The sequence below is a fragment of the Dryobates pubescens genome (genome assembly GCF_014839835.1).
Source record: "Dryobates pubescens isolate bDryPub1 chromosome 38 unlocalized genomic scaffold, bDryPub1.pri SUPER_38_unloc_1, whole genome shotgun sequence".
Taxonomy (NCBI): Eukaryota; Metazoa; Chordata; class Aves; order Piciformes; family Picidae; genus Dryobates; species Dryobates pubescens.
Genome location: NW_026530684.1, coordinates 56,641 through 69,353, shown reverse-complemented (window position 1 = coordinate 69,353; position 12,713 = coordinate 56,641). Strand labels below are relative to the sequence as shown.

At 68.1% G+C, this 12,713-nt stretch overlaps 2 protein-coding genes across 2 annotated transcripts; both read right to left on the bottom strand.

Annotated features, from left to right (window-relative positions):
• Positions 1–592: 592 nt before the first annotated feature.
• Positions 593–5,691, bottom strand: LOC128899577 (scavenger receptor cysteine-rich domain-containing group B protein-like; the record flags this gene model as incomplete). The annotated part of the gene is made up of 6 exons (XM_054179092.1): positions 5,683–5,691; positions 4,099–4,306; positions 3,317–3,631; positions 2,889–2,996; positions 1,496–1,822; positions 593–864 (listed from the first exon to the last, which is right to left on the bottom strand). Coding segments are annotated over exons 1-6 (1,239 nt in total), but the record flags the coding sequence as incomplete, so codon positions are not given.
• Positions 5,692–7,563: 1,872 nt separating this feature from the next.
• On the bottom strand, positions 7,564–10,833 carry LOC128899583 (zinc finger protein 628-like). Its single transcript, XM_054179099.1, has one exon. The coding sequence runs from the start codon at positions 10,824–10,826 to the stop codon at positions 7,767–7,769; it is 3,060 nt and encodes a 1,019-aa protein (XP_054035074.1). The 5' UTR covers positions 10,827–10,833; the 3' UTR covers positions 7,564–7,766.
• Positions 10,834–12,713: the final 1,880 nt, after the last annotated feature.

Here is a 12,713-nt window from a genome sequence, read left to right as displayed (position 1 = left end):
CCTTGGCACCTTGCATGGTCCCAGCCAAAACCTGTTCTGGTGGCTTCCTGGTGGCACCTGCCAAACCCTGCTCAGTGCTGGGCCAAGGGATCCGCCAAGGGGCCATGCTGGGGGGATCTTGCCCTGCTCTGGGCTGGGTGATGTGGATGGGACCCACTGGGTCCCGTCCTGCCTTGGACCTGATGGTGCCAGCTGGATCCCCTCCAGTCTTCGACCTGTTGAGTGCTGCTGGATCCCATCCTTCCTTGGACCTCTTGGTTCCCACTGGATCCCATCCTGGTTTGGACCTGTTGGCTCCCACTGGATCCCACCTCACCTTGGACCTGTTGGTGACAGCTGGATCCCATCTTGCCTTGGACCTGTTGATTCCCACTGGATCCTGTCCTGTTTTGGACCTATTGGCTCCCACTGGATCCCATCTTGCCTTGGACCTGTTGGCTCCCACTGGATCCTGTCCTGTTTTGGACCTATTGGCTCCCACTGGATCCCATCTTGCTTTGGACCTGTTGGCTCCCACTGGATCCCATCTTGCCTTGGACCTGTTGGTGCCAGCTGGATCCCATCCAGCCTTGGACCTGTTGGCTCCCACTGGATGCCATCTTGCCTTGGACCTGTTAGCTCCCACTGGATCCCATCCAGCCTTGGGCCCAGAGGCACCAGCTGGATCCTTCCCTGCCTTGGGCTTGGTGCTCTGGATGCTGCCAGCTGGGTCCTGCTCTGCTTTCAGCCGACTGATCCTCAGCACCCGGAGGGGAGCTCGCCCAGTGCTGGCCTGGCTGGCATCGACTCGACTCTGCCCAGCAGGGCCCTGGGGGCTGCTGGCCATGGGTGAAGTCCCTGTCGGTGACACCAGGACCCTGTGTCCTGCAGCAAGGAGAGGGCAGCTCAGCTCTGGGGGACACCAAGGGCCAGGGGTGGGGACAGCCCTTGGGGCCAGGGTCAGTGGGACATGGACACAGGGTCAGTGGGACACGGAGGACAGGGTCCCAGCAGCCCCCGTTGGGACACAGAGCTCCAGCCCAGCTCCTCCTGCTCTTGCCTGGTGCCCACGCGGTGCTGGCTCCATCCCAGAGCGAGCTGGAGACAAGGGACCCTGTCGAGGGGGACATCTGGGTGGGCAGTGCCTGCATCTGGTGGAGAGGGGGCTCTACAGGATGGACATCCAGGGAGGTCAACTCATCTGTGGGAGGAGGAGCCCAAGAGATCATGGCACTGCCCCCTGCCCATGCCGCAGGGTCCCACAGCTGCCCCACCCCAGCCCTTCTCCCCAGCCCCCTCCCCAGCCCTGCTCCCCAGCCCCCTCCCCAGCCTCATTGCCCTTCCCTGGGCCTGCTCCACCTCCTCAGTACCCTCCCTGCAGTGCGGTGCACAAACCTGCCCCCAAACCTGCCCCCAACACTCGAGCTGCACCCTCACCAGTGCCCAGCCCAGGTGGCCAATCCCTGCCCTGGCCCTGCCGGCCACACTTCGGACCCCGGCCCAGCCCCCCGGGTACCTGCGCAGACGACGGCGGCGTCCTCCCGGTGCTGGCAGTTGGTGACCCCCCAGGGGGCCGCCGAGCACTGCAGCAGGGAGGATTCGTTGCCCTGGCACCGGACATCATCCAGCCAGATGCGGCCACTGCCCTCGCCGAAGAAAGCTGCCCGGGGGGCGTCCAGGGCAGCGCCGCAGCCTAGCTGCCTGCAGACCACCCCCGCGTCCGGCAGCCCCCAGAGGTCGTCGCAGACAGTGCCCCAATGCCCCTCGTGGAAGACCTCCAGGCGCCCGGCACAGCGGCCGGTGCCTCCCACCAGCCGCAGGAGGACATCACCTGGGGGAGAGGCTCAGGTCAGGGCCACCTTGGCATGGGAGCCACAGAATCATGGAGTCCCCACACGGTGCGGGCTGGGAGGGACCTCTGGAGATCACCAAGCCCAACCCCCACCCCCTGGCAAGGCAGAGTCACCACGAGCAGGGAGCACAAGAACAGCTCCGGGGGGGGGTGGAAGCTCTCCAGAGATGGAGACTCCACCACCTCCCTAGGCAGCCTGCGCCAGTGTTCTGTGACCCTGACCCCACCTGGTGATCAACCCTCAGCAGCTGATTAATGACCACCTCCAAGGAGCAGTCACTTAAGTAGCAAACATCCCCCAGTGCCAGCAGGGTGAGGCTGAAAGGGACCTCTGGAGCTCACCCAGCCCACCCCCACACCCCACACCCCCACCCCCCTGCTCCAGCAGGGCACCCACAGCAGCTTGCCCAGGATCACAGTGCCCAGCGGGGGTTGGAAGCTCTCCACAGAAGGAGACTCCACAACCTCTCTGGGCAGCCTGCTCCAGGCTCCAGCACCCTCACACCAAACAGCTTTCTCCTCCTGCTCAGCTGCAACCTCCTGGCTGCCACTTTCTGCCCCTTGCCCCTTGTGCTGTCCCTGGGCACCACTCAGCAGAGCCTGGCCCCAGCCTCTTGCCCCCCACAGCTCCTTTAGCTCTTGCTGAGCATTGCTCAGCTGCCCTCTGGGGCTGCTCTGCTCCAAGCTCTCAGCCTTTGCTGCTCACAGAGCTGCTCCAAGCCCTCAGCAGCCTCTTGGCCTCCCCTGGGCTCTCCCCAGCAGCTCCCAGGTCCCTCTGGCACTGGGGGAGCCCAGACCTGGCTCCAGGGCACCCCCAGCTGTGCCCTCTGCAGCCCTCAGCACCCACAGGGAGCCCAAGCCTCCAGCTCAGCCCAGGAGCAGAGGGAGACAGCCCCAAGGGCCCTGGGGGAGCACCAGCAAGACCCTATGTCCACCGTGCCTATCACGCCCCTGCTGTGCCCTGTACCCACCATGCTCATCACTGCCCTTCCCTGGCACCCTGTACCCTTACCCACCGTGCACATCACCACTCTGCAGTACCCCATGCCCACCCTACCTGTGCAGGTGCTGCCGGTGCAGGCGGTACCCTGCGGCACGGTGCCCGTGGGTGGTGTAGTGGTGGCCCAGGGCGGCTCAGTGGTGCCAAAGGGCTGGAAGCGGTGCCCTGTGTGCCAAGCTGGTGAGCCCAACTGCACCTCCCACGCACACTTTGATGCCTCCCCAGTTGGGTGCCCCCCCCCAAATTGGGTGTTCCCCCCCCAAGTTTGGTGCCCCCCAAGTTGGGTGCCCCCTCCCAGCTAGGTGCCCCCCAAGTTGGGCCTCCCCAAGTTGGATGCCCCCCCCAGTAGGGTGCTCCCCCCCTCGTTTGGTGCCCCCCCCCCCCCCCCCCCAGTTTGGTGCCCTCCCCCCCAGGTGGGTGCCCCTACCAGTTGGGTGCCTCCGCCCAGCCGGGTGCCCCCCAGCCCCACCCCCTCGGGCGCCCACCTGAGCAGACGGCGCTGGCGTCCTCCTCGTGGGCACAGACGTGCGGGCGCCAGCCGCGGTGCGGGCACTGTGCCAGGCGACGCTCCCGCCCGCGGCACCGCACTCCGTTCAGCCAGATGGGCCCCGAGCCCTCCCCGAACCAGGCCCCGGCGGGCGCCGCCAGGGGGCGCCCACAACCCAGCTGCCTGCAGACCACCCCCGCGTCGGGCAGCCCCCAGTCGTCGTCGCAGACGGTGCCCCAGCGCCCCGCGCGCCGCAGCTCCACGCGCCCCGCGCAGGGCCCGGGGCCCCCTGCCAGCCGCACCGGGAAGGGCTCTGCGGGACCCGGGCCTCAGACACCGCCGCCGGGGCCCCGGGCAGCACCCCCGCGACCCGCTGGCAACAGCCAGCAGCCCTGAACCCAGCTGGCACCAGCCGGGACCTGCTGGCAGCCACTGGGACCAGCTGGGAACCAACTGGGACCTGCTGGGAGCCACTGGGACCTGCTGGGAACCAACTGGGACCTGCTGGGAACCACTGGGACCTGCTGGGAACCACTGGGACCAGCTGGGAGCCAACTGGGACCTGCTGGGAACCAACTGGGACCTGCTGGGAGCCACTGGGACCTGCTGGGAGCCACTGGGACCTGCTGGGAACCAACTGGGACCTGCTGGGAGCCACTGGGACCTGCTGGGAACCACTGGGACCTGCTGGGAACCAACTGGGACCTGCTGGGAGCCACTGGGACCTGCTGGGAACCACTGGGACCTGCTGGGAGCCACTGGGACCTGCTGGGAACCAACTGGGACCTGCTGGGAGCCACTGGAACCTGCTGGGAGCCACTGGGACCTGCTGGGAACCAACTGGGACCTGCTGGGAGCCACTGGGACCAGCTGGGAACCACTGGGACCTGCTGGGAGCCACTGGGACCTGCTGGGAGCCACTGGGACCTGCTGGGATCTTCTGCACCCACTGGGGCCCGCAGGGACCTGCTAGAACCTGCTGGGAGCTCTGAACCAATTGGGACAAGCTGGGACCCACTGGGACCTGTTTGGAACCCTGCACCCACTGGGATCCAGTGGATCCTTTGCACTCCCTGGGAGCCCCTGGCCGCCCCTGCCCTCCCCAGCCCCAGGCCTCCCTCCCCCCCCCTCCCCCGCTCAGTACCTGTGCTGGGAGCTGCCAACAGCCCCGCTGGTGAGGAGGGCAGGATGAGCTGGGGGCACCCAGCCCCTGGGCACCCCAGCCCCAAGCAGGCATCTGCAGGGCACCACTGCCCGGTGCCCCATGACCAGCAACCAGTGCCCAGTGCCCTCCCCAGTCCTCATCCTGGTGCCCATGTGCCCAGTGCCTTGTGACCAGCCCTTCCCACTGTGCTGTACCCAGTGCCCATCCCAGTGCCCAGTGTCCTTCCCAGTGCCCTGTGCCCAGTGCCCCATGGCCAGCAACCAGTGCCCAGAGCCCTTCTCACTGCCCTCCCCAGACCCTTGTGCCCAGTGCCCCATAGCCAGTGCCCAGTGCCCAGTCCCCAGTGCCCCATATCCAGTGCCCAGTCCCCATCCTAATGCCCAGGTCCCCATGACCAGTGCCCTTCCCAGTACCCCCTTATCAGTGTCCAGCGCCCAGTGCCCTTCCACTGCCCAGCACCCAGGGCCCTGTGCCCAGTGCCCTTCCCAATGCCCAGTGCCAAAGCCCAGCACCCTGTGCCCAGCAACAAGTACCAGTGCCCAGTGCCCTTCCCAGTGCCCAGCACCTGGTGCCCCATGCCCAACGCCCAGCACCTCCTAACCAGAGACCAGTGCCCAATAATCAGTGCCCTTCCCAGTCTCCAGGCCCCAGTGCCTCCCATGCCCACTGCTTGGCACCTTGCCCCCTGCCCATAACAGCCAACCCTGCCCAGTCTCCCTCCCAGTGCCCAGAGCCAGTGCCCAGTGCTGACCCAACCTCCATTTCCAGTACCCAGACCATACTGGTGCCACACTTCACCCCTTGCAGTGCCCAGTGCCACATCCAACCCCCTTCCCAGTAGCCAAACCATACTGGTGCCATCCACATGTTGCCCCCATGCAGTGCCCACACAGTGCCCAGTGCCCAGTCAGTGCCAGTGCCACATCCACCCACCCCTCCCAGTACCCAAATCAAACTGGTGCCACCCTCACAATGATGCCGTGCAGTGCTCATGAGGTGCCCACACAGTGCCTGCTGCCCAGTGCAGTGTTCAAGCAGTGCCCATACAGTGCCAGCACACTGCCCAGTGCTGCACCTCTCCCATGGTGGTGCCATCCACACCCTGCCCCCATGCAGTGCCCATGCCATGCCCAGTGCCCAGTGCAGTGCCCAGTGTCAGTGCAGTGCCCAGTGCTGTACCTGCCCACCTCTCCCAGTACCCACTCCATATTGGTACCACCCACACACTGCCCTAATGCAGTGCCCAGTGCAGTGCCCAGGCAGTGCTTAGTGTCAGTACAGTGTACATGCAGTGCCCACTGCTGTACTCACCCACCCCTCCCACTACCCAAACCAAACTGGTGCCAGCCACACATTGAGCCCATGCAGTGCTCAGTGCCTACGCAGTGCCCGGTGCAGTGCCCACACAGTGCCCAGTGCTGGATCCACCCTCCCCTCCCAGTACCCAAACCAAACTGGTGCCACACACATATTGACTCTATGCAGTGCCCAGTGTCGAGTGCAGTGCCCACACAGTGCCCAGCCCCCATGCAGTGCCCAGTGCAGTGCTCAGTGACAACACAGTGCCCAGTGCTACACCCATCCACCCCTCCCAGTACCCAAACCAAACTGGTGCCACCCACATGCTGCCCCCCTGCAGTGCCCATGCAGTGCCCATGCAGTGCCAGTCGGGGCTCACCCAGCAGCAGCAGGCTGAGGGCCATGGCAGGGCCGTGGCCGTGGCCGGGGCCGGGGCCGGGGCTGGGGCCGGGGCCGGGGCGGGCGCTGGGGCCGGGCCGTGGCCGCTGGCCCAGCAGTGACTCAGGCTCTGCGTCCGGCCGGGCCGGGGGGGGCCCTGCTGGGGCGGGGCCCTGGCACCCCCTGGGGCTGGGGGGCACAGGAGCAGCACCGCTGGGGTCCTCTCCGAGCCTGGCGAGGTTGAACCCAGGGGGTCAGGGCAGAGCCAGGAGTGAGCACCACACCTAGAGCGGGCATGGAGCCTCCTGCTGCCCTGGCACGGGTGGCACAGTGCCCTTCCCAGTGCCCAGCCCAGTGCCCGGCACAGTGCCCGGCCCGGTGCCCCAGTGCCCTTCCCACCACCCATCCCAGCGCCCTCAGACCCTGACCAGTGCCCTGTGCCCATGGCAGCAAAGGATTAATGCCCAGTGCCCCATGGCCCCCCCGTGGGATCCTGCCAGCCCACCACGCCTGGGCCCCACTGGGAGTCGGCAGGGCCATACTGGATGAAAGTGGGGAGACTGGAGCCATAGTGGGGGGCAGTGAGGCTGTACTGGGGGGCACTGGGCAGACTGGAGCCCTACTGGGGGGCAGTGAGGCTGTACTGGGGGGCACTGGGGAGACTGGAGCCATAGTGGGGGGCACTGGGCAGACTGGAGCCATAGTGGGGGGCAGTGAGGCTGTACTGGGGGGCACTGGGGAGACTGGAGCCATAGTGGGGGGCAGTGAGGCTGCACTGGGGGGCACTGGGCAGACTGGAGCCATAGTGGGGGGCAGTGAGGCTGCACTGGGGGGCACTGGGCAGACTGGAGCCCTACTGGGGGGCAGTGAGGCTGTACTGCGGGTGGGGCTATCAGAGGCTGCGGGGGTGGCCGGGCAGGGTGCAGGCTGGGGGTGCCCTCTCCCTTTCTCCCTCCGCAGTGCTCCTCAGCCTCCCAGCAGCTTCCCCCAGCCGTCGGCTCTCCCACCAGCCCCTCCCGAACCCTTCCCCCCTGCAGCAACCCTGCCCCGCCCCTAGCAACGGCCGCGCCAATAGCGAGAGGCCTCCCCAGAGCAACCATCCCGCTCCCAGCGCCGGCTCATCCAGTAGGGAGAGGCCTCCGTCGGCACCCACCCCCACCCCCGAGAAAAATCCCTCCAATAGCGAGTTAGCCCCTGGCAAGGCCTCCTCCAATAGGAATAGGTCTCCCCATACCAACCGCCCCGCCCCTAGCAACGCCCCCCGCAATAGCCACGCCCCAGCAGCCCCCGGCAGATCCCCGCGGGAAGGCAGAGCCGCACCGCGCGCTCATTGGTTGCGGGGGGCGGGCACTGTTTATTGACCAGACCCACACCGCGCCCCCTAGCGGCACTCCGGGGGCACGACCTCCAGCACCCCTCAAGCGGTGTGAATGAGGGCGGGGAGACGACACTTGGGGAGCCCTGGGGAGGTGTCCCGGGGGCCCCTGGGAGGCCCTGGTGCTCGCTGGGGTTCCAGCCCCTTTCCCCCTCCCCCACCTTCACTTCTGGATCCACAGAAGCAGTCCTTGGGGGATCCCAAAGTGTCCACCCCCAGCCCTGCCCAGTCTCAGAAGGTATGAACCAGCGGCACCGTGGGCAGCTCCGGGGCAGGGGGTCCTGTCCCCGTGCCCCCACTGCTGCTGCTGCCCCCAGGCACCCCCCGGGCAGGAGTGGGAGGCTGTCCCCCATTGCCGCCCCCAGGGACCGGCTCCCCCTGGACCAGGAGGATCTGAGGGGCACCGGCAGGGGGCAGCTGAGCCAGAGCCTGCAGGCAGAGGTGAGCAGGGGTCCCCTCAGCCCCCCGCAGCAGCAGCACAGCTGGAGGTGGACAGTGGAGGTGGACATTGGGAACCTCTGTGGTTTGAAGAGGGACACTGGGGACCTCCACGGCTTGAAGGTGGATGTTGGACACCTCTGTGGCCTGGAGATGGATGTCAGGGACCTTGGTGGTGGTTTGGAGGTGGACATTTTCCACCTCTGAGGTCTGCAGCTGGACATTGGTTACCTCAGTGGTCTGGAGATGGACACTGGGCAATTCTGTGCCCTGAAGGTGGACATCTGTCACCTCCGTGGCCTGAAGAAGGACATCTGCCACCTCTGTGGCCTGAAGATGGATGCTGGGTACCTCTGTAGCCTCAAGGTGGACATCTGCCACCTCAGTGGCCTCAAGGTGGACATCTGCCACCTCTGTGGCCTCAAGGTGGACATCTGCCACCTCTGTGGCCTGGAGATGGACACTGGGCACCTCTGAGGGCTGGGGCAGGGCTGATAGCTGGATGTTGGTCACCTCAGTGGCCTGCAGCTGGATGTTGGTGACCTCCACGGGCTGGGGGAGGGCCTGGAGCTGGACGTTGGTCACCTCTGCAGCCTGCAGCTGGAAATTGGTCACCTCCAAGGGCTGTGGCAGGGCCTGGAGCTGGACGTTGGTCACCTCTGCCTCCTGCAGCTGAACACCGGTGACCTCAGAGGGCTGGGGTCCCCGTGGGGTGACAACGCCACCCCCGATGCCACCCCTCAGGACAATGAGGCTGGTCCTCGCTGGGGCCCCCGCCAGCGCCTGCAGCTGCACCCCGGGCAGCACCTGCCCCGTGCCCGGCACCACCAGGATGCTCTGCCCACCGCTGGGGGGCACCTGGGGACCCTTCCCCAGGCGGGGCTGAGGCCCCTCGGCAGGCAGCAGGGTGAAGGCCGAGGGCTCTGCCGCGGGGGTGGGCAACAGCAGCAGCTTCCGTGGTGGGGCCGGGGGGCTGGGGATGAGCTGCAGGCCCTGGGGGGTCTGCACCAGCAGGAAGGTTTGGCCTTCGGCAGCGGGAGGGGGAAGAGGAGGAGGAGGAGGCGGCAGAGCAGGGCCGGCAGGGGTCCCACGGGGGGCGGCCGGGGCATGGGTGCGGAGGTGACGCTGGAGGTAGGAGGCCATGACAAAGGCCTTGGGGCAGAGGGAGCAGCGGAAAGGGCGTGCGGCAGAGTGCGTGCGGCGGTGCAGCTGCAGGTTGGAGGAGTGAGTGAAGGCCTTCCCGCACTGGGGGCAGGCGTAGGGCCGCTCGCCGGTGTGCACCCGCTGGTGCTGCCGCAGGTTGGAGGTCTGGGCGAAGGCCTTGCCGCAGACCGGGCAGGCGTGGGGCCGCTCCCCGGTGTGCAGCTGGCGGTGGCGCCGCAGGCAGGAGGTGTTCTTGAAGGCCTTGGGGCAGTCGGGGCAGCGGTAGGGCCGCTCCCCGGTGTGCTGCCGCAGGTGGTACTGGTAGTGGGAGGCCCACTTGAAGGTGAGGCCGCAGTGGGTGCACTGGAAGGCGCGCAGCCCGGTGTGCACCCGCTGGTGCGTCTGCAGCAGTGACGAGCGCTTGAAGGCCTTGGGGCACTGCGGGCAGGCGTAGGGCCGCTCCCCGGTGTGGTCCCTCATGTGGTAGCGCAGCCCTGAGGAGCCCTTGAAAGCCTTCCCACACTCCCCGCACCGGTAGGGTCGCTCCGGCTGGGGAGTGGCCACCCGCTCGGGAGCCTCGGGGGCGGTGGTGCAGGGAGGCAGTGGTGGCGTGGGGGTGGGGGCAGTGGCACCTGCAGGGTGGCTGCGTTGGTGCCCCAGCAGCCCTGCCAGCTGCACGAAGGCCTTGGGGCACAGGGAGCACTTGAAGGGCCGCTCGGCACCGTGGCCATGCCGGTGCCGTGCCAGCCCCGAGCTGTTCTTGAAGGTCTTGCCACAGGTGGCGCAGCGGTGAGGGGAGGTCAGGGGGGCGGCCACCGGCACCGAGTGGCTGCTCTGGTGGCCCAGCAGCTCCTCCTGGCTGGTGAAGCTCAGTGGGCAGCCAGAGCACCGCCAGAGCACTTCGGGAGGCACCGCGTCAAGGGGCGGCGGCAGGGGCAGCAGCGGTGGCACAGCAGCGGCGGCAGCAGAGTGGCTCTGGAGGTGCTTCTGCAGGCAGGAGTCCGACACAAAAGACTTGGCGCAGGTTGGGCACTGGTGGGGCCGGGCGGCAGCGGCGGCAGTGTGGGTGCGGCGGTGCAGGAGGAGGTTGGAGGAGTGAGTGAAGGTCTTGGGGCAGAGGGAGCAGGCGTAGGGCCGCTCCCCAGTGTGCACCCGCTGGTGCTGCCGCAGGTTGGTGGCCTGGGCGAAGGCCTTGCCGCAGACCGAGCAGGCGTGGGGCCGCTCCCCGGTGTGGGTGTGGCGGTGGCGCCGCAGACTGGAGGAGTTCTTGAAGGCCTTGGGGCAGCTGGGGCAGCGGTAGGGCCGCTCCCCGGTGTGCTGCCGCAGGTGGTACTGGTAGTGGGAGGCCCACTTGAAGGTGAGGCCGCAGTGGGTGCACTGGAAGGCGCGCAGCCCGGTGTGCACCCGCTGGTGCGTCTGCAGCAGTGACGAGCGCTTGAAGGCCTTGGGGCACTGCGGGCAGGCGTAGGGCCGCTCCCCGGTGTGGCCTCGCTGGTGGTAGAGGAGGGCGGATGAGCCCTTGAAGGCCTTGGGGCACTCGGGGCACTTGTAGGGGCGCTCCCCGGTGTGGCTGCGCTGGTGGTGAGCCAGGCGGGATGACCACCGGAAGGCCTTTCCGCACTCCCGGCAGGCGTAGGGCTGCTCGGGGCCACCAGGGGGCGCTGCGGCTCGGGGCCCGGCTGGCGCGGGGGGTGGTGTGGCTCCTGCCATGACGATGGCCCTGGGGGACAAGGCAGGCAGGGTGGGGGTGAAGAGAGGAGGGAAGGTGGCCTGTCCCCCTCCCCAGAGGGAGTTTGAGGGGGGATGATGGGGGCTGGGGAGGTTTCAGGGACTGGGGGGCGGTGATTATGGGGCTGGGGGTGTTGGGAGGCTCAGAGGAGTGGGGGGAAGGGAGGGGATAGGAGGTTCTGGAGGGGGCTGAGTGTAATTTGGGTGGGGTGGGGGCCAGGTACCCCTGGGGCGGTGTCACTCCGGTGCCAGTCCTGGGAGGGACTGAGGATACATGGGGGGGGCTAGGACCTCCCCGTGTGGTTGGGGAGGTTCGGGGGGTTTGGGGAAGCTGAGGGGGCAGAAGGCTTGGGGTGGGGAGGCTGAGGGGAGTTAGGAATTTGGGTGGCTCAGGGGGGTTGGGGGAACTGGGGGGGACAGGAGGTTTGGGGAGCGGCTGAGGGTGTTGAGGAGGCTCAGGGGGCTGAGGGATTAGGAGGCAGCCTGGGGGCTGATGGAGACTTGAGAGGCTCAGGGGGCTGAGGGCTCAGAGGGGTTGGGGGAAGGGAGGAGAGAGGAGGTCCTGGAGGGGGCTGAGGGCAATTTGGGAACGGGGAGTCAGGCGCCCCTGGGGCGGTACCAACGCGGTGCCAGCCCTGGGAGGGGCTGAGCACACAGGGCGGGGGCTGGGACCCGGCCACGTGGGCAGGGGGGAGAGGGCGTGGCCTGGCCTCCATGGCCGGGGCCAAACGATGCGAGTTCCAACCCCAACCAATCAGCGGGGGGGTACAGACCACGCCCATTGCAAGCACCCGTCTCCACTCAGGCGACGCCCCCTACAGACCACGCCGTCCAATAAGTGCCACCCTTAGGCTCTGCCCCCCGTGGCAGACCACGCCTCCCCCGTGACGTTTCCCGGCTCAGGCCCCGCCCCCTCCTCCCCCTGCCCCCCCGCAGGCCCCGCCCGCCCCGCGCCTGCGCTTGCCGCCGTTCCCCGGCCCCCCCGCCGCCTCCGCACTGCTCACCTGCCGGGAGGCGGGGGGCAGAGCAGCCTGCCCGCCGCGGGGGTCAGGGCAAGGGCAGGGCCGGGGGCAGGGCCTGCGTTGGGCGCCGCAGCCTCACGCCCGCCCCCGCCGCCGCCGCCGCCGCCGCCGCCGCGCAACGAACTGGGCCGCACGGAGCCACGCCCGCCGCGCCCGCGCGCACCCCCAGTGGCCGAGCGCCCGCGCGGGGGCTGCTGGGAAGCGGAGTCCGGCGGCGGCGGCGCCATCTTGGGGAGGTCAGAAAGGGGAGGGAGGGCAGCGCCCCCCCCCCCCCGCCGTGTCCCGGTGCGGAACGGGTCCGGGCGCGCCGCGGGGCACGGGCAGATGGTTCCGGGGCCACCGCGGGCCGCGCGTTTTGCCCTCCCAAAGGGGACCGAAAGGTTTAGGGGGGTCTCGGAGGGTCCAGGCCCTTCATCATCACCCTCATAGCAACCACTGGATTGTCCCCAGCAGCTCCCAGTCCCTCTCGAACTGGCTCCAGTCTTCCACCTGTGGCCTCCCCAGGACAGGGCAGAGGGGCAGGAGAACCTCCCTTGCCCTGCTGCCCACGCTTCTCAATCCACCCCAGGAGCCCCTTGGCCTCCTTGGCCACCCGGGCATCTTGCTGCCTCGTGGGGTCCCTGCTGTCCCCCAGCACCCCCCAGGTCCTTCTGCTCACTTCCACAGAGCTGCTTCCCAGCAGGGCAGCTCAGCCCTCAAGAGGAGGACCTGGAGCTGCTGGAGAGGGTTCAGAGGAGGCCACCAAGATGAGCAGAGGGCTGCAGAACTTCCTCTGTGGGGACAGGCTAGGAGAGTTGGGGCTGTGCAGCCTGGAGAAGGCTCCAGGGAGACCTCAGAGCAGCCACCC

Excerpts from the sequence above, each read along its gene's own strand:
- LOC128899583 (XM_054179099.1), bottom strand. The coding sequence starts at position 10,826 with ATGGCAGGAGCCACACCACCCCCCGCGCCAGCCGGGCCCCGAGCCGCA.